Source organism: Panulirus ornatus, chromosome 7 (assembly GCF_036320965.1).
Source record: "Panulirus ornatus isolate Po-2019 chromosome 7, ASM3632096v1, whole genome shotgun sequence".
NCBI classification, from domain to species: Eukaryota; Metazoa; Arthropoda; class Malacostraca; order Decapoda; family Palinuridae; genus Panulirus; species Panulirus ornatus.
Window position 1 is genome coordinate 35,888,583 of NC_092230.1, and position 24,458 is coordinate 35,913,040.

The 24,458-nt window shown below is 40.3% G+C and overlaps 1 protein-coding gene across 1 annotated transcript in view; it reads left to right on the top strand.

Annotated features, from left to right (window-relative positions):
- Positions 1–1,482: 1,482 nt before the first annotated feature.
- und (methionyl aminopeptidase und) overlaps positions 1,483–24,458 on the top strand; it is a 54,457-nt gene continuing 31,481 nt past the window's right edge. Inside the window, exons 1-4 of the mRNA XM_071663489.1 lie at positions 1,483–1,690; positions 9,742–9,848; positions 10,094–10,256; positions 22,796–22,950. Of these exons, the coding sequence (XP_071519590.1) occupies positions 1,537–1,690; positions 9,742–9,848; positions 10,094–10,256; positions 22,796–22,950 (579 nt within the window). The 5' untranslated portion in view covers positions 1,483–1,536. The remainder of the gene's footprint in view (positions 1,691–9,741; positions 9,849–10,093; positions 10,257–22,795; positions 22,951–24,458) is intronic.

The window sequence follows — 24,458 nt, forward strand, 5'->3', positions numbered from 1 at the left end:
TCCCTACCTGAAAGCTTTGGAACTCCCTACCCCCTTATGTCTTTCCCAATAACTATGACCTGGTACATTTCAAAAGACAAGTTTTTCACTTCCTCCAAATTCGTACTTTCCCTTGCTTCTTTTCTCTTTTCATAATCCCCTTTATATTTCAGTTAAGACCAGACCTTGATTTGGACTTTTGTCCGTCACTAGATCCTCCAACTTAGAAAAATTTATGGGCCATTCAAGTCTTAAGTAACATACATGGGAACAAATTTAACATCCCTCCTCCACTGTGTATAGCTATGTCGATGTTAAGCATCCCACAAAATCATGTGAAACGCTTGGCCATAATCTTCTCCCTGACTTTTAACTGGGATGGGAATCATGCAGGCAAGACATTGGCTAACATATGGTCAGTGATTGTTAGTGATGATAACCCTAGTGTAGCCACATACGTTGACCTAGGGGATGCTGAGGTGACGAGCAAATCATGGTGACAGGACCAATGCATGTTTCCTGCCACCCCCACTACCATTAGCGCATTGTGATGGCTGTCTAATGACTGTTCAAAACTAAAGTCAATGAGAAGAGTGCAGTTCTAATGACCAACAAGTAAGAAGGAAAAAAATCATCGTCATAAGGCTAGCTACGTAAGTCACCAGGCTGAACTACGCAAGGGGATGTCTGTTAAGTGTGGACTTTACTCAGGCCTCATGATATCACTTAACCAGCGTGCACTATATAAAATAATCTTGGCAGCAAAGCGTCATGGGGTACTGTGTGCAGAGGTATTTTCAGCAACACCTCCCCCCCCCGTCTGTTTTGAAGGCGGGGAAACTATGATTTCAATAACAGTACGTGCTCTTGTGTGGGAGGAAGAATGACTTGCATGCAGTAATACGTAAAAAGTATGCACATCATATAGTGTATGCATCAACGAATATGTTGGCTGGCAAGGTGGTGAGTGCTCCAGCCCGGGGTGTTGATGTGCGCAGTTTGTGCACTAGTGGGAGCTTTGACTGGGAAGGTGCTGTTGTGCACACCAGGGAAATGTTAGCTTGGAAGTTGCTGTGGTGTGTGCTAGCCCAGGTGTTTGTGCGTGAACTAGCGGGAGTGTTGACTGAAAAAGTGCTAGTATGTGCGCCATCCCTGGTGTTGGTTTGTGCGTCAGCGGGAAAGTTAGCTAGAAAGGTATTATCCTTGAGTGTGTGCATCGCGTGTGTGTGTGGGCTGGGAAAATTGCTGCTGCATCCGTCAGCGAAAAATGGGAGGCTGCTGATTTATGCATGGGCAGAGTTATTAGGTGTCACTGGTGTGTGCACAAACCAGAAATTGGTGAGTGTACTATCTCGATTGTTGATGTTACTGGGAAGGTGCTAATGTATGCGCTCGCAGGAATATTGGCTGGAAAGATATTGGTATGTTTGTGTACCAACTTTGAAGATTGTGGTTAAGTGCGCTAACTGTAATGCTGGCTGGGTTACTGGTACGTTCGCTCGTCGCAATTATGGCTGGACATGTTCGTTGCTGTGAGAGCGGCGCCATTAAGGCAACATGTCGGCTGCAGTAGTGAATAATGTTGGTGTTAAGCCCGAAGAAAAACATCGTTGTGAAGAGGAGGATGCAAAGAATGTGGACGATTTAGTTGATGGGACCGCTCCAGAAGAAGCAAAGAAAAAGAAAAAGAAGAAGAAGAAGAAGAAGGCTGGTAGGTTATGTAGTATACATGGCTGACGAGCTGGTAAAGGGAACTGTTCAAGTAGAATTGTAAAGTTTTGGTTGTTGCAAGAGCTAGAAACGGTAGTTTTATGGTCATCTTTTATGTTAGCTTTATGGTTATGTTACGTTTATCTTCAAAACTAGAGGAGGTTAAATGAGGTTTTTTGCTGTTGATATTTGTTTAATTTGCTTATTTTTACCCCATTCCTATTTTTATAACCCTTGCCTAATCGCTTTATTTGATATCTCAGATAAATGTCAAGAAAACGGTCTATTGATGTTGGATAAGTTGTTAGATCAATAATGTAGAGGGAAAATGTATAGTTATATAACAAATAAGGAATGTCAGATATTAATGAATAAAATATGAGGTTAGGCTGCCCATTTTATTGCTTCAGATGTATTGTGGGTTCGCCTATTAGGGAATTTTTATTGTTACAAAACTGTGCAATTCAATAAAACTGACTTGATCAATATACAAGATATTTTCTCATTCCTTGGATAAATGTCTTATGTGGTGCTTCTGTCTCCACTAAACGTATAGCAGAGGTTATTGTTGCGGGAAAGGAAGCATTTATCCCCTCTTTCGCCAAGACGAACTCTTCAGCCAATCCATGGTTCAACTGTTCCTCTTCTGAGGCCGTTTAGGTTAGGGATCAGGCATATAGGGCTTGGAAAAACTCCTTCCCGTGACTCCTGTTTAGCATTTATTATTGTCCGAAATCATGGCAAGAACATTATCCATGAGGCAAAGCGTTCCTTTAAAGGAAGTTTATAATCTCCCTGTCAGCCACTGATAGGTCTTTTTGAACTATGGATAAGGGCATTGCTAACAACTGTTGCATTACCTTTCCTGTGCTTTTCCTTTGTGGTGATACTATATCTGTCTATCCTGTTGACAAAATAACTCTCTTTGGTTCCCGATACTCTTGTTTCACTTTGGATGACTATAACATTCCTTCACCCCCAGATGCTCCTCTTGTTAATCCAATACCTCTCTGTGTAATCTCTTTTTGGAATGTCAGAAAAGCGCTTCTTTCTCTGAACACAGCAAGGTGTATGGTCCTGATGGCATCCGTCCTATTTACTGAAAGAGTGTGCTTGCTTGTCTATCACATTTCTGTTGGAAAACCAGAACATTTCCTTCTTGGAAGCATTTGGTGGTACATCCCATCCCTAAGAAGGTGACCATTTTTTACCTTTTGAATTTTTTTTTTTTCTCCCGCGTTTGCGAGGTAGCGCAAGGAAACAGACGAAAGAAATGGCCCAACCCACCTCCATACACATGTATATACATATGTCCACACACGCAAATATACATACCTACACAGCTTTCCATGGTTTACCCCAGACGCTTCACATGCCTTGATTCAATCCACTGACAGCACGTCAACCCCGGTATACCACATCGCTCCAATTCACTCTATTCCTTGCCCTCCTTTCACCCTCCTGCATGTTCAGGCCCCGATCACACAAAATCTTTTTCACTTTTCCACCTCCAATTTGGTCTCCCTCTTCTCCTCGTTCCCTCCACCTCCGACACATATATTCTCTTGGTCAATCTTTCCTCACTCATTCTCTCCATGTGCCCGAACCATTTCAAAACACCCTCTTCTGCTCTCTCAACCACGCTCTTTTTATTTCCACACATCTCTCTTACCCTTACGTTACTTACTCGATCAAACCACCTCACACCACACATTGTCCTCAAACATCTCATTTCTAGCACATCCATCCTCCTGCGCACAACTCTATCCATAGCCCACGCCTCGCAACCATACAACATTGTTGGAACCACTATTCCTTCAAACATACCCATTTTTGCTTTATTATCCTCATGTTTTGACATCTACCAGTAGGAAAGTCTTTGAATCCCTCCTTAGCTTCCATATTCTTTGGCATCTTCGAACTCGTAGACATCTCACCAGTCATCATTATGGTTTCCTGAAGGCAATATTTCACAGATGATATTCTTTTCTCTGTTATTAATGTTTGCTGGTCATCATCCCAGAAAGATTTGGGAATCCTATGTAGTTCACTTTTAACACATTCAAAGCTTTTGATAGGGTGTGGATTAGGGTCTTATTTCTAAACTTTCTTGGCTTCCCTCCCTCACTTTGCTCCTTCATAAATAGCTTCCTCTCTGGCCAGTCAGTCTATCAGGTCATTGATGGATCAGCCTTCCCTACTTTCTCCATCAGCCACTGTGTCCTGCCCCCTAGGCTTTTTCTCCTTTTTTATCAGTGATATCCTCTCCTGCACCCAAATGCTGATGACTCAGCAGTACATTCTTATACATCCTTCATTTCTACTTCTTCTCTCTCTCACTCCATCTGTATCTCATCTCGACACTAAACCCTGAGTAAATTCAGACTTGAACAGGATAGTGTGGGGAACACAAAATTTTGTTAAGTTGAATGTTTTCAAGACCCAGCTTCTACCAAACTTTTGAAACTACTCACAACTTTCTTTCCTCATTTGATGGTTCTGTAATTCCACCTCTTAATGAGCATACTTGCAGTTTTCAGCTGCAATGACATAAGTAGAGGCATCTTCACTGGTCATCTTGATATTGTGGTGATTGTGGCATGTAATGAAATTCATGAACCAACTAGGACTTCCTTGCAATGTTTTCACTGCCCCATCTTTTAATAAGTCATCAGAGATATTCCAGGCCTTTGCTATTATCATAAGCATGATGACAAGAAAATTTTCATGGGTTTGATGTTTGACCCACGAGCACAATTGTTCCAATCTCTCCATAATTGAACTTAATTTATTGATTATTTGATCTACTCTTGGCTCTATCTTTAATCTTTTTTCCCTCTCATCAACCTCTCTAAATTTCATTTAAGAGCTGGCCTTGATGTAGACTTCATTAAAAAAGTGGTACATGGAAGTGGAAGTATGACAGGGTGGGTAAGGGGGCAAAGGTTCTTGGAGCGCTGAAGAATTTATGGAAAGACAGGTTATCATCTGGGAGGGTGAAAATTGATATGTTTTGAAGGTGTAGTAATTCCAACAATATTTCATGGATATGGAGAAGGGTTGATGTGTTTAAGGACATTATGTGGTGTGAAATGGTTTTGTTTGAGTAAGTGATAAAAGGGTAAGAGAAAGGTGTGGTAATTAGAATGACAGAGAGGAAGGGGTCAAGGAGGAGCAGAAGACCAAATTGGAAATGGAAGGATGGTATGAAAAATATTTGAGTGATCTGAGCTTAAACATGCAGAAGGGTGAAAGGCATGAATGAGATATAGTTCACTGGAATGATGTGGCATACAATGGTTGACATGTCAAAGGACAGAGTCAGGGCATGTGAAGCTTCCTGGGTAAACCATGGAAAGGTCTGTGGAACCTGGTTGTGGATAGGGGGCTGTGGTTCTGATGCATTGCTCGTGACAGGTCGAGGGTAGAAGTGTGCATATGCAGCCTTTCTTCATTTATTCTTGCCGCTACCTGACTTATCAGAGGTGGAAGGATGGAGTGAAAAAGATTTTGAGTGATCGGGGCCTGAAGATACAGGAGGATGAAAGGCTTACAAGGAATAGAGTGAATTGGAACAATGTAGTATACCGGGATCGACGTGCTGTCAGTGGACTGAACCAGGGCATGTGAAGTGTCTGGGGTAAACCATGGAAAGGTCTGTGGGGTGTGTATGTGCACAGGGAGCTTTGGTTTCGGTGCATTACACATGACAGCTAGAGACTGATGTGACTGAATGTGGCGTTTTTTGTCTTCCTGGTGCTACCTTGCTGAAGGGGGGATGCTATTTCCTGTGTGGCAGGGTAGCAACAGGAATGGATGAAGGCAGCAAGAATGAGTATGTACATGTGTATATATGTATATGTCTGTGTATGTATATGTATGTATACGTTGAAATGTATAGGAATGTATATGTGCGTGTGTGGGTGTTTATGTATATACATGTGTATGTAGGTGGGTTGGGCCATTCTTTCATCTGTTTCCTTGCACTACCTCGCTAATGCAGGAGATAGCGTCGAAGTATAATAAAATATTTTTTTTTTTTCCAAACTATTCGCCATTTCCCGCATCAGCAAGGTAGCGTTAAGAACAGAGGACTGGGCCTCTGAGGGAACATCCTCACCTGGCCCCCTTCTCTGTTCCTTCTTTTGGAAAATTAAAAAAAAAACAATAGGGGAGGATTTCCAGCCCCCCGTTCCCTCCCCTTTTAGTCACCTTCTACGACATGAAGGGAATACGTGGGAAGTATTCTTTCTCCCCTATCCCCAGGGAAATATATATATATATATATAAGTTAAGAGTAAATGTGAATAAGAGCAAGGTTATTAGGTACAGTAGGGTTGAGGGTCAAGTCAATTGGGAGGTAAGTTTGAATGGAGAAAAACTGGAGGAAGTAAAGTGTTTTAGATATCTGGGAGTGGATCTGGCAGCGGATGGAACCATGGAAGCGGAAGTGGATCATAGGGTGGGGGAGGGGGCGAAAATTCTGGGAGCCTTGAAGAATGTGTGGAAGTCGAGAACAGTATCTCGGAAAGCAAAAATGGGTATGTCTGAAGGAATAGTGGTTCCAACAATGTTGTATGGTTGCGAGGCGTGGGCTATGGATAGAGTTGTGCGCAGGAGGATGGATGTGCTGGAATTTGAGATGTTTGAGGACAATATGTGGTGTGAGGTGGTTTGATCGAGTAAGTAACATAAGGGTAAGAGAGATGTGTGGTAATAAAAAGAGCGTGGTTGAGAAAGCAGAAGAGGGTGTTTTGAAATGGTTTGGGCACATGGAGAGAATGAGTGAGGAAAGATTGAGCAAGAGGATATATGTGTCGGAGGTGGAGGGAACGAGGAGAAGTGGGAGACCAAATTGGAGGTGGAAAGATGGAGTGAAAAAGATGTTGTGTGATCGGGGCCTGAACATGCAGGAGGGTGAAAGGAGGGCAAGGAATTGAGTGAATTGGATCAATGTGGTATACCGGGGTTGACGTGCTGTCAGTGGGTTGAATCAGGGCATGTGAAGCGTCTGGGGTAAACCATGGAAAGCTGTGTAGGTATGTATATTTGCGTGTGTGGACGTATGTATATACATGTGTATGGGGGTGGGTTTGGCCATTTCTTTCGTCTGTTTCCTTGCGCTACCTCGCAAACGCGGGAGACAGCGACAAAGCAAGAAAAAAAAAAAATATATGTGTGTGTATATATATGTATATATATATATGTATATATATATATATATATATATGTATATATATATATATATGTATATATATACAAGAATATATGGTGTGGGAGGAAAGTTGTTAGAAGCAGTGAAAAGTTTTTATCGAGGATGTAAGGCATGTGTACGTGTAGGAAGAGAGGAAAGTGATTGGTTCTCAGTGAATGTAGGTTTGCGGCAGGGGTGTGTGATGTCTCCATGGTTGTTTAATTTGTTTATGGATGGGGTTGTTAGGGAGGTAAATGCAAGAGTTTTGGAAAGAGGGGCAAGTATGAAGTCTGTTGGGGATGAGAGAGCTTGGGAAGTGAGTCAGTTGTTGTTCGCTTATGATACAGCGCTGGTGGCTGATTCATGTGAGAAACTGCAGAAGCTGGTGACTGAGTTTGGAAAAGTGTGTGGAAGAAGAAAGTTAAGAGTAAATGTGAATAGGAGCAAGGTTATTAGGTACAGTAGGGTTGAGGGTCAAGTCAATTGGGAGGTGAGTTTGAATGGAGAAAAACTGGAGGAAGTGAAGTGTTTTAGATATCTGGGAGTGGATCTGGCAGCGGATGGAACCATGGAAGCGGAAGTGGATCATAGGGTGGGGGAGGGGGCGAAAATCCTGGGGGCCTTGAAGAATGTGTGGAAGTCGAGAACATTATCTCGGAAAGCAAAAATGGGTATGTTTGAAGGAATAGTGGCTCCAACAATGTTGTATGGTTGCGAGGCGTGGGCTATGGATAGAGTTGTGCGCAGGAGGATGGATGTGCTGGAAATGAGATGTTTGAGGACAATGTGTGGTGTGAGGTGGTTTGATCGAGTGAGTAACGTAAGGGTAAGAGAGATGTGTGGAAATAAAAAGAGCGTGGTTGAGAGAGCAGAAGAGGGTGTTTTGAAGTGGTTTGGGCACATGGAGAGGATGAGTGAGGAAAGATTGAGCAAGAGGATATATGTGTCGGAGGTGGAGGGAACAAGGAGAAGAGGGAGACCAAATTGGAGGTGGAAAGATGGAGTGAAAAAGATTTTGTGTGATCGGGGCCTGAACATGCAGGAGGGTGAAAGGAGGGCAAGGAATAGAGTGAATTGGAGCGATGTGGTATACCGGGGTTGACGTGCTGTCAGTGGATTGAAGCAGGGCATGTGAAGCGTCTGGGGTAAACCATGGAAAGCTGTGTAGGTATGTATATTTGCGTGTGTGGACGTATGTATATACATGAGTATGGGGGGGGGTTGGGCCATTTCTTTCGTCTGTTTCCTTGCGCTACCTCGCAAACGCGGGAGACAGCGACAAAGTATAATAAATAAATAAATAAAAATATATGTGTATATATATATATATATATATATATATATATATATATATATATATATATATATATATATATTTTTTTTTTTTTTTTTTCATACTATTCGCCATTTCCCGCATTAGCGAGGTAGCGCTAAGAACAGAGGACTGGGCCTTTGAGGGAATATCCTCACCTGGCCCCCTTCTCTGTTCCTTCTTTTGGAAAAAAAAAAAAAAAAAAACGAGAGGGGAGGATTTCCAGCCCCCCGCTCCCTTCCCTTTTAGTCGCCTTCTACGACACGCAGGGAATACGTGGGAAGTATTCTTTCTCCCCTATATATATATATATATATATATATATATATATATATATATATATATATATATATAAGAGCAAGGTTATTAGGTACAGTAGGGTTGAGGGTCAAGTCAATTGGGAGGTGAGTTTGAATGGAGAAAAACTGGAGGAAGTGAAGTGTTTTAGATGTCTGGGAGTGGATCTGGCAGCGGATGGAACCATGGAAGCGGAAGTGGATCATAGGGTGGGGGAGGGGGCGAAAATTCTGGGGGCCTTGAAGAATGTGTGGAAGTCGAGAACATTATCTCGGAAAGCAAAAATGGGTATGTATGAAGGAATAGTGGTTCCAACAATGTTGTATGGTTGCGAGGCGTGGGCTATGGATAGAGTTGTGCGCAGGAGGATGGATGTGCTGGAAATGAGATGTTTGAGGACAATGTGTGGTGTGAGGTGGTTTGATCGAGTGAGTAACGTAAGGGTAAGAGAGATGTGTGGAAATAAAAAGAGCGTGGTTGAGAGAGCAGAAGAGGGTGTTTTGAAGTGGTTTGGGCACATGGAGAGGATGAGTGAGGAAAGATTGAGCAAGAGGATATATGTGTCGGAGGTGGAGGGAACAAGGAGAAGAGGGAGACCAAATTGGAGGTGGAAAGATGGAGTGAAAAAGATTTTGTGTGATCGGGGCCTGAACATGCAGGAGGGTGAAAGGAGGGCAAGGAATAGAGTGAATTGGAGCGATGTGGTATACCGGGGTTGACGTGCTGTCAGTGGATTGAATCAAGGCATGTGAAGCGTCTGGGGTAAACCATGGAAAGCTGTGTAGGTATGTATATTTGCGTGTGTGGACGTATGTATATACATGTGTATGGGGGGGGGTTGGGCCATTTCTTTCGTCTGTTTCCTTGCGCTACCTTGCAAACGCGGGAGACAGCGACAAAGTATAATAAAATATAATATATATATATATATATATATATATATATATATATATATATATATATATATATATATATTTTTTTTTTTTATACTTTGTCGCTGTCTCCCGCGTTTGCGAGGTATATATATATATATATATATATATATATATATATATATGTATATATGTATATATATATATATTTTTTTTTTTTTCATACTATTCGCCATTTCCCATGCTCACAGGATACTATCTTGAAGAGAAAAGGGGGTTTCATATATTAGGAGCTACAGTTTTAGACTAAAGGTGTAAAGTTAAATATGAATTGTTTATTTCTGTGTTCAACACTGTCCACTTCCTACTTATTTCAGCTGGTGGTGTCAGTTCAATCAATGTCCCTGATGGAGATGATGATGTTGCTGTTGATGGTGTATCGGACAAGCTCGCCAAAACTAACTTGAAGGCTGAAGAAAATGAGGTAATGAAAGAAAAAAAGATAGAAAAGTAGGGGTAAAACAAGGTTTTTTTGCCAGCAGAATTCCTTTTGAAGACAGCATGTGCTCATTGCTCTTTAAATCAAATTCTTGTCACGAGTCTGATAATACGATAAATCCTTCAGCATACAAATTATGATGGAAGTCTTTCCCGATATGTTTGATAATGTCATGTATTAAAGAGTTCATTGGAACAGTTAGACTCATTTGTGTCCTTTATAATCTCTAGGGTGGTGCTGAGGGAGGAGATGGTGCCAGTAAAAAGAAAAAGAAGAAGAAGAAGAAGAAGGGAGGAGGAGGTGGAGGAGAAGCAGTAGCAAACGCAAAAACAACAGCATTATTACAACAGACTGACCCGCCAACCATCCCAGTGGTAGATCTTTTTCCTGATGGTCAGTTTTGATCAGTATGTTGTGTACATTGCATGTTGTGGTACATTGCTTGATTGCCTGGTGACAGATGTCCGTACTGAACTGTTTAGGTAAAGGTGCATTTGATCAGTATGTTGTGTACATTGCATGTTGTGGTACATTGCTTGATTGCCTGGCGACAGATGTCCTTACTGAACTGTTTAGGTAAAGGTGCAGTGTTCTAAAGGATAGACTTTCATGGGTTTTCTTCTTCGGTGTGTTATGAATGGGTATATAAAACTTATTCACTAATCCTTCATATTTCTCAATTTTGCTATGTATTTTGCCATTAATAATTGCAAGCAACACTAAAGGTTTCATTGCCCATCTCAGGTCTTTGTAGTGGATATATTTTGAACAAATATTTTTAATCTTTTTTTGGTATGGTTCATGTATAAACACAGACCATATGATTTTTTACACCCTCCAACTCTTGATGAATTTGGAATGTGGATGTGGCATTTTCTTGAACTGAGTTTTCATTTTCCATAAGTAGTGAACCAAATGACTGTATGATGACTTTTGCTTCTAACAAAACTATAGAATTCTTTAGTGTTTCTTTTGCTATTTCCAGCAGTATACACTTCATGTCTTGATGAAGAATTTAAGTCTAAGAAAATAGTCCCCATACTTTGCAATTCACAGGTGCATCCCTATCTTGAATATTGTGTTAACTTTTGGTCACACTGCTCGAAAAAGTCATAAATAGAACATTTTGGTGAGCTGTCAAAATGATTGCTGGACTGGGAAGCACTTCCTATGGAAACTGGCTAGACAACTTAGATTTATTTTAGCACTGATAAGAGAAAGTTAAGAGGTGAATTATTTTTACAAGTATTCAGAATGATCAAAGGTTAGGTGATCTTGATCTAACAAGCCTCTTAAGTCGAGATTTATCGTTTTCCCTTTTTATAGATGGACACAAACTTGTGGGTTAATGTTTTACTACAACTGAGGTGATGTACTTTTTCTTCAACAAGTTTGTTCAGATATGGAATAGTGTATAGGTCATAGTAGTGGAAAGAACCATAGATATATTTAAGAATGGACAACCTCTTCTGCCAGTCCATGGTTCAACTGTTCCTGTTCTGAGACCATTCAGGCAAAGAATCAGGTTTATTGGGCTTGGAAACACTCTCCATCCTCTGACTCCCATTCAGCACTTATGATTACCTGTAACCACTGCAAGTACTTTTTCCATGAGCCAAAGCATTTCTTTTTACAAGGAAAGTGCAGTAATCTCTGTCATCCACTGGTAGGTCTTTCTGGTCTTTAGCTAAAGGCATCACTAGCAACTGTCTTTCTACCTTTCCTTCAGTTTTCTTTTCTCATGGTACTATACCTGTGTTTCCCTCTTGAATGACTAACATTCCTTCATCCCCTGATGCTCATCTTTTTTATCCTATGCCACTGCCCTTAATATTTTTTAAGACTGTCAGGAAAGTGCTTTGCTCTTTGGACACAAGCAAGGATTATGATTCTGATGGCATTCCTTCCTGTGTGCTGAAAGAGTATGTCTCAGAACTTGCACCTGTGCCTGCTCATTCTGTCCTGTTTCTGATCTAAAAACCTGAAGTTTTCCTTCTTCTTGGAAACATGTGTTAGTACATCCCATCCTTAAAAAGGTTGACTTTTCTGACCCCTTAAACTATCATCTTGTTGCTTTGACAGTTACCATTTCCAAAGTCTTTGAATCCCTTCTCGACTCCCATATCCATAGACAGATTGAATCACACAGTCTTCTCTCTGATTACTGGTATGGCTTCAGTAAGACGAGATTCATTGGTGGTAGTCTTTTGTATCTTGCAAATGTTTGATCATCATCCCTGAAAGGTTTTGGGGAATCCTGTGATTATGCCCTTGACATATTCAAATCTTTTGACTGGATGTAAAAGTGTGGTCTCATCTCTAAACTCCCCTCTTTTGGCTTCCCTTCCTTACTTTGCTCCCTCATGTGTGGCTTTCTATCTGGCTGATTTATCTCGGTGATTGTTGATTGATCAGCCTCCTCCCCTTTGTCCACAACAATAGTGCCCCTCAAGGTTCTGAACTGCTTCCTATACTGTCCCCCAAGGTTTTTCTCCTTTTTATCAATGATTTCTTGTCTTTAGCAGATAACCAATGCACTCATACACTGACAAGTGACCACTGCATTCCTCCATGTCCTTCAGTTCTGCTCCTTCTTCTCTTACTTGATCTGCATCTCATCTTGACACAAATTCCTCAATGAATTCAGACTTAGACAAGATATCTCTGTTGGTTGGACAAAATTTGGTTAAGTTTAATGCATGCAAGACCCTATTTCTACCTATCTCTTTATTGAAAACTCCTCACAACTTTCCTATCTCCTTTAACAGTTCTGTATTTTCACTTGGTATTACTGTAACATCCACTTTTTCTTGGAAACTCCACATTACAGAAATCGCCAAGTCTTCCTCCAAGACACTGGGAATACTCTTTAGGTATCAAAATTTCTTTTCTCATGATGTGATTTTGGAAATTTATAGATTGCTCATTCCATTAAGATACATACAATATGTTTTTAGAAAAAATATTTGATATGTTTTGGTAGCTCCCCTGACCTCATGAAAGCATCAAAGTTTGCCTGTGCATGAGAGGAAATTCCCATTAGTGCTACCAGACATATTGTAATTCCGAGTTTATCCCTCCACATTTTTTTACTTTAATTCATTTAGGTTCTTTAGTGTTTGCATTAACATAAGTCAGTTTGACATGACATCTGTTTTTCATGAATATAGAATACCATTGATACTTATTTGAATGATGCAGAGATCTTTCTGGGAAAGTTATTTCAGACCACAATGTCTTTTATTTACTTATCTATGTGAGTCCTAGTTCTCTGTAATTTTTGTATTATGCAGGTGAGTGACCATAGACAAAAAGAATATTTGTCAGAAACGGCTATGCAAGCTCTCCCCTACTTATGACCAATACGACTTACGACCATCCGTACCTATGACCAGAAAAAATACATAAAGATCATGCTTGTTGGTATTTCTGCCAGTGCTAACAATTAATTGTGTATGATGGTGACTGTCAGACAATATCCCGGCATTGTTTATATCACTGCATCTCTCTCAGTTCTCTGTCTCATTTACCATTCAGTAAGTGTATTATTCAAGTGACTCTAATAAATATTCGTGCTGGATTGAATTATTTTTGTATTAAATCCCAAAGAAGATGATGAGCAGGAGGAAGACCTATCATATGTTGATAGATATGGCAAGAAGCTGAGAAAGATGCTCGATTTGGAATTGAAAATGGTGATCACCCAGTATCAAGGAAGAAAAAAAGTTGTCATTGCATGTGATCTACAGTTGCCTTATTCAGTGGTCTCCATCTACCGTAGGTGATATACCTGTGTCTGTTTCCTATATCGCAACTGCTTTCGTAGCCAAGATCCCAGCTTCCTCTTCCCAACCTTTCATCCTAATATCTAGTTTCTCCAAGGCTTTACTGTTTTTGTTGATACCTACCAAAAGCCTATCAAATGCATCGTAGAACAAACAAGAAGTGTACTCACCTTCTTTTAGGAGAAAATCCTTGGTAAACTCCAGATGGCATCTTAGGCAAGCAACTTGAGAAGCTGGAGCCATCTTCTAGGATTTCACTAAGATTCAAAGGATTTCACTAGGATTCAAGGGATTTCACTTAGATTCAAATAGGTCACTCAGCAGCACACAAAAAGTCCTGTTTGAAACTGGGTCAGCGAGAACCTTGTTAGAGCATGTATGTCCTTGACAAAAGTTGGCGGGCAACTGACAAGTGGTGTCAGGTGTACTAAAGAAAGAAGCAAAACATAATATTAAAGAGAAAATATGAGAATAGATTTAGGAAAATCTAACCAGGAAGATCATGAAAGATGCAAATGACATGTCTGAAGATGTGTTTTTGGGTGCTCCACAAGGAAAGGTATTAATGTCAGTACTCTTTTGTAATTGTGATATGTGAGATAGATAAATGTGCAAACTCGGATAAGTTTAGTGATATGAAAGAGGAGATAAGGGAGAGAGCACTACAGGGTAGGAGAATCACTGAGTTCCATAGTAGAATAACGAAGGGTAGAAGTGAAAGTATGGAAGCGAAGAAAGGATTAAGGGACGTGAAATGAGTTACAGAGGTCAAGAATCAAGGCTGAGGAAATTAGCTATTTGAGAAGAGCATGTGGTGTGACTAGATGAAATGAAGAAAGAAATAAAGAGTTGTATGAGTGACTTGGTATGGCAGGGAATGCAAAGGAAATGAATTGTGGAGTGAAGGATTATTATTTGAGGTGGTTTGGGCATGTAGTAAGAATGCAAGACTCCATGGAGTTTACACGAGAATGTATGGTGGTACAATGATGATATGAAAGGAAGACCATCTGTGACTTCGGGAAATAGAGCGGAAGAATACTAGAGGGCGAGAAGTGGTAGAAGAATGTGTGGACTGGTGCATGCGAGGGAGGCATGTAAAAACAGGGATAAGTGGAGACAATTTTGATGTGGCCATTCCTTTGATGGCAGTTCCCAGAGGGAATGGGTATCAGAGACAGGTAGATAGGTAGTGAAAATAAGAGTAGTGAATAGCTTTGCAGATGAGAAAAGAGTGAGTAATATTATGGAAAATAAGAAGTCCAAGAAAAAATGTAAGTGATTTGGACACCATATGATAATAGGCAGAAGAGAATCTTATGGAATTTAACAAAGAATTTTTAACTAATAAGTCATGGAAAAATTAACAGCATTTGAGTACTTGCATACAAAGGTCCTACAGGAAAAGAAATAGAAAGTGAAGATAATGTTGGAGATTTGGGAATTATAATTGAAAATCCTGAATTTAAGGAGCACATTGAGGAGATAATTCTCCAGCAAAATAATGAGTGATATGATATTAAGAACTTCCAAAACAAGAGGAAGAAAACCAATGATGAAAATGTTTCATATAAAAGAACATTAAATTTGAATGCTGCTGTGTTGTATGTTCACCAGTTATGCAAGAGGAAATAAATAAGAATTCAGAAACACTTTACTGGTAAAATGAATGGACTTGAAGATATGAATTACCTTGAATGACTGAAAAAGCTTGAACTTTATTGTTTAGAGAGATGCAGAGAAAGATATTTGGTAATATATGGTTGGGAGCTAATAGTAGGTATAAAGCAGCTCAGCAAGGTAGGTGCAGAATTATTAAATCAAAGGTAATACCTAGAAATAGAGTTAAAGGGCACCAAACAAAAATATACAAATGCTCTGCAAGAAAAAGTAAATGCATATTTAATACAGTACCAGGAGAACATAGAAATTCAAATGGATTGATTTAGAGGAACTTTCAGAAGAATAATACACTCATAGATGAAACTACCAGATGAGCCCCAAATATATGATTGCAGCTGGGGAAGAAAATACAGGCATGACGTATGATGAGTAGAGCAGCATCTAACAAACAAGTGTAAGAGCACTATATTTATAGCCTGTCGTCCTGGCAAAATCTCTTTGTAGATACTCAAAGGAAGGTATTCACCAGTTTAGCAGAAACTGCTACTTTTTATAGGTGTTCTCGTCATTAAGATGTGATATAGACGATTTGTGATTTTTTTCAGGGGGAGGGTGAAATCTAAGGTATTTACAAACAAATTTCTCTGAGGGACTTGAAATTTTTTACTTGGTAGACATTAAAAAGATCTTAATTTTTCTTATACAAGTTGAGCATCCCTTATCTGGAAATTTGAAATGCTCCAAAATCTAAAACTTTTTGAGTGGCAAAATGTCGTTATAAGCGGAAAATTCCACATCTGACCTTACTTGCCCATGCTGGGCTCTAACACCCATGCTGGGCTCTAACACTTTGTTGGTGTCTGTTTATTACAAACTTTCACTGTGTTTTTTGCATATTCTCTGCTGTGTGAATAAATGTAAAAAATGATTGCTTATCAGTAGCATATAGATTCAGTCAGGAATGAAGGTGATGCCAAACAACCACTGATTGTCCACATGAGTGGCTGACATTGCAACACCTTAGCTTTCTGATAGTTCAATAGTAAACTTTGTTTTTTTGTGCAAAATAATTAAAGATTTACTTTACCATCAGACTATGTGTATAAGTTGCATATGAAACATAAATGGATTATGTGTTTAGACTTGGGTCCCATCCCTAAGATTTATTTATTTTATTTATTTATTTTGCTTTGTCGCTGTCTCCCACGTTAGCTAGGTAGCGCAAGGAAACAGACGAAAGAATGGCCCAACCACATACACATGTATATACATACACGTCTACACATGCAAATATACATACCTATACATCTCAATGTACACATATATATACGCACACAGACATATACATATATACACATGTACATAATTCATACTGTCTGCCTTTATTTATTCCCATCGCCACCTCACCACACATGGAATGACAACCCCCTCCCCCCTCATGTTTGCGAGGTAGCGCTAGGAAAAGACAACAAAGGCCCCATTCGTTCACACTCAGTCTCTAGCTGTCATGTAATAATGCACCGAAACCACAACTCCCTTTCCACATCCAGGCCCCACAGAACTTTCCATGGTTTGCCCTAGATGCTTCACGTGCCCTGGTTCAATCCATTGACGGCACATCGACCCCGGTATACCTCATCATTCCAATTCATTCTATTCCTTGCATGCCTTTCACCCTCCTGCATGTTCAGGCCCCGATCACTCAAAATCTTTTTCACTTCATCTTTCCAGCTCCAATTTGGTCTCCCACTTCTCCTCGTTCCCTCCACCTCTGACACGGATATCCTCTTTGTCAATCTTTCCTCACTCATTCTCTCCATGTGACCAAACCATTTCAAAACACCCTCTTCTGCTCTCTCAACCACACTCTTTTTATTACCACACATCTCTCTTACCCAATTATTACTTGCTCGATCAAACCACCTCACACCACATATTGTCCTCAAACATCTCATTTCCAGCACATCCACCCTCCTGCGCACTACTCTATCCATAGCCCATGCCTCGCAGCCATACAACATTGTTGGAACCACTATTCCTTCAAACATACCCATTTTTGCTTTCCGAGATAATGTTCTCGACTTCCAAACATTCTTCAAGGCTCCCAGAATTTTCGCCCCCTCCCCCACCCTATGATTCACTTCTGCTTACATGGTTCCATCCGCTGCCAGATCCACTCCCAGATATCTAAAACACTTTACTTCCTCCAGTTTTCTCCATTCAAACTTACCTCCCAATTGACTTGACCCTCAACCCTACTGTACCTAATAACCTTGCTCTTATTCACATTTACTCTTAACTTTCTTCTTTCACACACTTTACCAAACTCAGTCACCAGCTTCTACAGTTTCTCACATGAATCAGCCACCAGCTCTGTATCATCAGCGAACAACTGACTCACTTCCCAAGCTCTCTCATCCACAACAGACTGCATACTTGCCCCTCTTTCCAAAACTGATGCATTCACCTTCCTGACTTTATTCATTCCTGTGGCCACCCTGCCACACATAAAATGACGCCCCCTTTCCCCTGCATGCGAGGGAGGTAGCTAGGAAAAGACAACAAAGGCCACATTTGTTCACACTCAGTCTCTAGCTGTCATGTATAATGCACTGAAACCACAGCTCCCTTTCCACATCCAGGCCCCACAGAACTTTCCATGGTTTACCCCAGACGCTTCACATGCCCTGGTTCAATCCATTGACAACACGTCGACCCCAGTATACCACATCTTTCCAATTCACTCTATTCCTTGCACGCCTTTCACCCTCCTGCATGTTCAGGTCCCGATCACTCAAAATCTTTTTCACTCCATCCTTCCACCTCCAATTTGGTCTCCCACTTCTCGTTCCCTCCACATCTGACACATATATCCTCTTTGTCAATCTTTCCTTGCTCATTCTCTCCATGTGACCAAAACATTTCAATACACCCTCTTCTGCTCTCTCAACCACATTCTTTTTATTATCACACATCTCTCTTACCCTTTCATTACTTACTCCATCAAACCACCTCACACCACATAGTGTTCTCAAACATCTCATTTCCAACACATCCACCCTCCTCCTCACAACCCTTTCTATAGCCCACGCTTTGCAACCATATAACATTGTTGGAACCACTAATCCTTCAGACATACCCATTTTTGCTTTCTGAGATAATGTTCTTGCCTTCCACACATTCTTCGACGCTCCCAGAACTTTCCCCCCTTCCCCACCCTGTGACTTACTTCCGCTTCCATGGTTCCATCCACTGCCAAATCCACTCCCAGATATCTAAAACATTTCACTTCCTCCAGTTTTTCTTCATTCAGACTTACCTCCCAATTGACTTGTCCCTTAACCCTACTGTCCCTAATAACCATGCTCTTATTCACATTTACTCTCAACTTACTTCTTTCACACACTTTACCAAACTCAGTCACCAGCTTCTACAGTTTCTCACCTGAATTAGCCACCAGCACTGTATCATCAATGAACAACAACTGACTCCCCAAGTCCTCTCATCCACAACAGACTGCATACTTGCTCCTCTTTCCAAAACTCTTGCATTCACCTCCCTAACAACCCCATCCATAAACAAATTAAACAACCATGGAGACATCACACACCCCTACCGCAAACCTACATTTACTGAGAACCAATCACTTTCCTCTCTTCCTACACGTACACATGCCTTACATCCTCGATAAAAACTTTTCACTGCTTCTAACAACTTGCCTCCCACACCATATATTCTTAATACCTTCCACAGAGCATCTCTATCAACTCGTATCATATGCCTTCTCCAGATCCATAAATGCTACATAAAAATCCATTTGCTTTTCTAAGTATTTCTCTCATACATTCTTCAAAGCAAACACCTGATCCACACATCCTCTACCACTTCTGAAACCACACTGCTCTTCCCCAATCTGATGCTCTGTACATGCCTTCACCCTCTCAATCAATACCCTCCCATATAATTTCCCAGGAATACTCAACAAACTTATACCTCTGTAATTTGAGCACTCACTCTTATCCCCTTTGCCTTTGTACAATGGTACTATGCAAGCATTCCGCCAATCCTCAGGCACCTCACCATGAATCATACATACATTAAATAACCTTACCAACCAGTCAACAATACAGTCACCCCCTTTTTTAATAAATTCCACTGCAATACCATCCAAACCCGCTGCCTTGCCGGCTTTCATCTTCCGCAAAGCTTTTACTACCTCTTCTCTGTTTTCCAAATCATTTTCCCGAACCCTCTCACTTTGCACACCACCTCGGCCAAAACACCCTATATCTGCCACTCTATCATCAAACACATTCAACAAACCTTCAAAATACTCTTTCCTTCTCCTTCTCACATCACCACTACTTGTTATCACCTCCTCATTAGCCCTCTTCACTGAAGTTCCCATTTGCTCCCTTGTCTTATGCACTTTATTTACCTTCTTCCAAAACATCTTTTTATTCTCCCTAAAATTTAATGATACTCTCTCACCCCAACTCTCATTTACCCTCTTTTTCACCTCTTGCACCATTCTCTTGACCTCCTGCCTCTTTCTTTTATACATCTCCCACTCATTTGCATTATTTCCCTGCAAAAATCATCCAAATGCCTCTCTCTTCTCTTTCACTAATAACGTTACTTCTTCATCTCACCACTCACTACCCTTTCTAATCAACCCACCTCTCACGCTTCTCATGCCACAAGCATCTTTTGCGCTAGCCATTACTGCTTCCCTAAATACATCCCATTCCTCCCCCTCTCCCCTTACCTCCTTTGTTCTCACCTTTTTCCATTCTGTGCTCAGTCTCTCCTGGTACTTCCTCACACAAGTCTCCTTCCCAAGCTCACTTACTCTCACCACTCTCTTCACCCCAACATTCTCTCTTCTGAAAACCCCTACAAATCTTCACCTTCGCCTCCACAAGATAATGATGAGACATCCCTCCAGTTGCACCTCTCAGCACATTAACTTCCAAAAGTCTCTCTTTCGCATGCCTATCAATTAACACGTAATCCAACAATGCTCTCTGGCCATCTCTCCTACTTACTTACGTATACTTATGTATATCTCGCTTTTTAAACCAGGTATTCCCAATCACCAGTCCTTTTTCAGCACATAAATCTACAAGCTCTTCACCATTTCCGTTTACAACACTGAACACCCCATGTATACCAATTATTCCCTCAGCTGCCACATTACTCACCTTTGCATTCAAATCCCCCATCACTATAACCCAGTCTTGTGCATCAAAACCACTAACACACTCATTCAGCTGCTCCCAAAACACTTGCCTCTCATGAACTTTCTTCCCATGCCCAGGTGCAGATGCACCAATAATCACCCATCTCTCTCCATCAACTTTCAGTTTTATCCATATCAATCTAGAGTTTACTTTCTTACACTCTATCGCATACTCCCACTACTCCTGTTTCAGGAGTAGTGCTACTCCTTCCCTTGCTCTTGTCCTCTCACTAACCCCTGACTTTACTCCCAAGACATTCCCAAACCACTCTTCCCCTTTACCCTTGAGCTTCGTTTCACTCGGAGCCAAAACATCCAGGTTCCTTTCCTCAAACATACAACCTATCTCTCCTTTTTTCTCATCTTGGTTACATCCACACACATTTAGACACCCCAATGTGAGCCTTCGAGGAGGATGAGCACTCCCCGTGTGACTCCTTCTCTTTCCCCTTTTAGAAAGTTAAAATACAAGGAGGGGAGGGTTTCTGTCCCCCTGCTCCCATCCCCTTTATATATATGTGTGTGTATGTGTGTGTATATGAGTGGATGGGCCATTCTTCATCTGTTTCCTGGCACTACCTCGCTGACACGTGAAATGGCATTTAAGTATAAAGAAAAAATCCATTATTTTCATTTCTTAATGAAATGTTTGAATATTTTGTAAGGTTTTTCATTCATGATGCCTGTTGTAATATCAAAGGAAAATGTTAGATTCTTACTGCATTCCATTCACTGACAGTCATCTTGTAGGGATCACCAAGTTCTTAATGTGCCATGTGAATGGTCTACCCAACTTGAAAACATTAGAATCTGTAATGTAATGGCCACATACATCATCTAGAGAACATAGCAAGAAATTAAGTGAGACACTTGTCAATAAGGATGTAGAGAAATACTTTGACGGTATGAGAACAGTGGATAAATGGAATAGCTTGACTGCGGATATGTTGAATGCAGACAACATACATAAATTTAAGAGGTTGGATGAAAGTAAAGAGAGTTCATGAGATGGGGCCCTGTGAGTGTAAAATCCCTCCCTGTACAGTACAGATAGGTAATGAATGTCACAAATGAAATGAATAAACTTACATTAGAAGGTTTGACAAACCATTCACTCCACCCCAGTCCCTCATTATTAGCATTCTCTGTAAGAATGGAACAGATTGACTGAGGATATGGTTAATGCTGACAGATACATAGATTTAAGAGATTGTATGGCAGTAGGGAGATGGGGCCCCACAAGTGTAAAACTGTCTCCCAATACAGTACAGATAGGTAATAGATATCACATAATGAAATAGATAAACTTACTTTGCAAGGCTTGACAAACCACTCACTCCATCCAAGTCCCACTCCACAACCATCACCCATTTTAGCCTTTCATCACCAGCATTCTCAGTAAGAATATTTAGATATCATCTGATTTACCAGTAAAATGATAACTTGCAGAATCTTAGTCAAATTTACATCATTATAGAATATGGCATATTGATGTTCGAGCTATTTCGAGTTCAGTCAACATTAAATTGGTTGAATTTTTGGTCTGGAATGTAAAAAAAGGACTACTTGTAATGTGAGTTTCAGTTGCTCTTGAAGACATTTTGTTAGAACAACAGATTACCAGAAATATAACCTCATCGTTCAGTGAGAACCCCCTACACTGGATGACGTCATTCATTATTCCTCTTTTACCCTTAGTGTAGACTTTCACCATCCACTTGTATGTTTGCCTCTTTGACCAGTGTGACCCTTTGTAGTAAATACCATTCAAGAGTTTCTTCACACACTCATTACTTCAAAGAAATTACTCAAGCATCCAATTCATCCTCTCACATTCCTTTTCTGCAATACTGTATTTAGTTGGTCTGCAGGTCTGCCCAAGGAAATTTTTTGTCTCAGCTCTTTTATTTGCTACAGTGCTAGAGCTAGAGACCCCAGTTCACTAAAATTGATTCCAAAATGAAGATGCATGCATGCACTTCATGTATCCAATGTGATGGGAAAGGAGTCACAAGGAACAGGTATGTATACTTTCTTAAATTTGTTTAGATAAAAATCTTATCTGCATAATCATAACGTCTTTTGAAGCTTACATGCTTTCCACCGTAATTTTGAAGGAATTGGTTTTACTGTATCTTCTTTATTGCTTTTTAGGTGATTTACCTATTGGGAAAATATGCGAGTACTAGATCAAGCTTAATCATAACGTCTTGTAAAGCTTACATGCTTTCCACTGTAATCTTAAAGAATTGGTTTTACTGTATCTCTTTATTGCTTTCTAGGTGATTTGCCAATTGGGGAAATATGCGAGTACAAGATCAAGCAGGATGGTCGAACTTCCATCAATCGAATGACATCATCAGAAAAGAAAGCTCTTGAGACCTCATATGATGACATGTATCGTGAAATTCGAATTGGTGCTGAGGTTCATCGCACAGTAAGTCATAAACTACATCTTGAGCTTGATTAAAAAGCAAAGAAAAATGAGGAATAATGAAAATTTTTTGGCTGATTAGTAAATTAAGATATTGTGTGAAGCATTTTCTTAATCATTGAGTTTATGTTCTCACTCGCCATTCTTTTCAGCAGTTCAGTTAAGTTAGAACAAATTTTGAGACTTTTTGAGTTCTTTTCTGTGCTTGTGGCTTGCTATGGGCCCATAGAAAAATTTAAAAGAAAGTACTTTTAAAGGAATTTTCTTCTGTTGCTATGCTGTTGTTGCAAACATAATAATTTGCCTTGTTATAGGCATCTGTTGTAAGAAAGTCTTCATAATGATCTCCATTCAAAGTATATTTTGATGAATGTTGATAATGCAATCTTTTTCAGAGTGTGAACTTTTGTAAATGTGTTCACAAACAAGCTCCTTTTCTGTTTTACATTAATAAATTTTCAAAGAATTTGTATGCACTTGTTATTAGAAATATTGTAAAACAGCTTAGTCATAATGAATAAACATTAAATCTTCAACTAACCGTTCATATTTGTGTTACTGCTGGAGACAGTAGAATATCATTAACAATGAAAATTCTTGCTTTAATCTTAAATACTGATGGGAAGTATGGGGAGTGAGGATTTTCTTTTTCTGCCAATCCTGAGGCATTTCACCATGATCCACATGTACATTGAATATCCTTACCAACCAGTCAGCAACATAGTCACCCCCTTTATACTGCAATACCATGCAAACCTGCTGCCTTGCCAGATTTCGTCTTCTGCAAAGCTTTCACTACCTCTTCTTTCTTAACCTAAGCATTGTTCCTGACCCCTCTCACTTCACACACCACCCCGACCAAAACATCCTTTATCTGCCACTTTGTCATCAAACTTATTCTATAAACCTTCAAAATACTCACGCCATCTCCTCCTCACTTCATCACTACTTGTTATTACTTCCCCCTTGCCCTCTTCATCAATCTTCCCATTTGTTCTCTTGTCTTACACTCATTATTTACCTCGTTCCAAAACATCTTTTTGTTCAACTTAAAGTTTAATTAAACTCTCACCCCAACTCTTATTTGCCCTCTTTTTCAACCCTTGCACCTTCCTCTTGACCTCATGTCACTTTTTTTTTCTCTTTTTTTTTATATCTCCCAGTCATTTGCCCTCCTTTCTTGTAAGTATAATCCAAATGCCTCTTTTCTCTTTCATTAACAACTTTACCTCTTTGTCCCACCACTCACTACCCTTTCTAATCTTCCCACCTCCCACCTTTTTCATGCCACATGTATCTTTTGCACATGCCATTACTGCTTCCCTAAATACATCCCATTCCTCACCCCTCCCTTCACGTCATATGCTTTCACCTTTTGCCATTTTACACTCAATCTATCTTGGCCCTTTCTCACTCAAGTCTCCTTTCCAAGCTCACTTACTCTCACCACTTTCTTCTCCCCAAGATTCTCCTCTTTTTTGAAAACCTCCTCAAATCTGCACCTTTGCCTC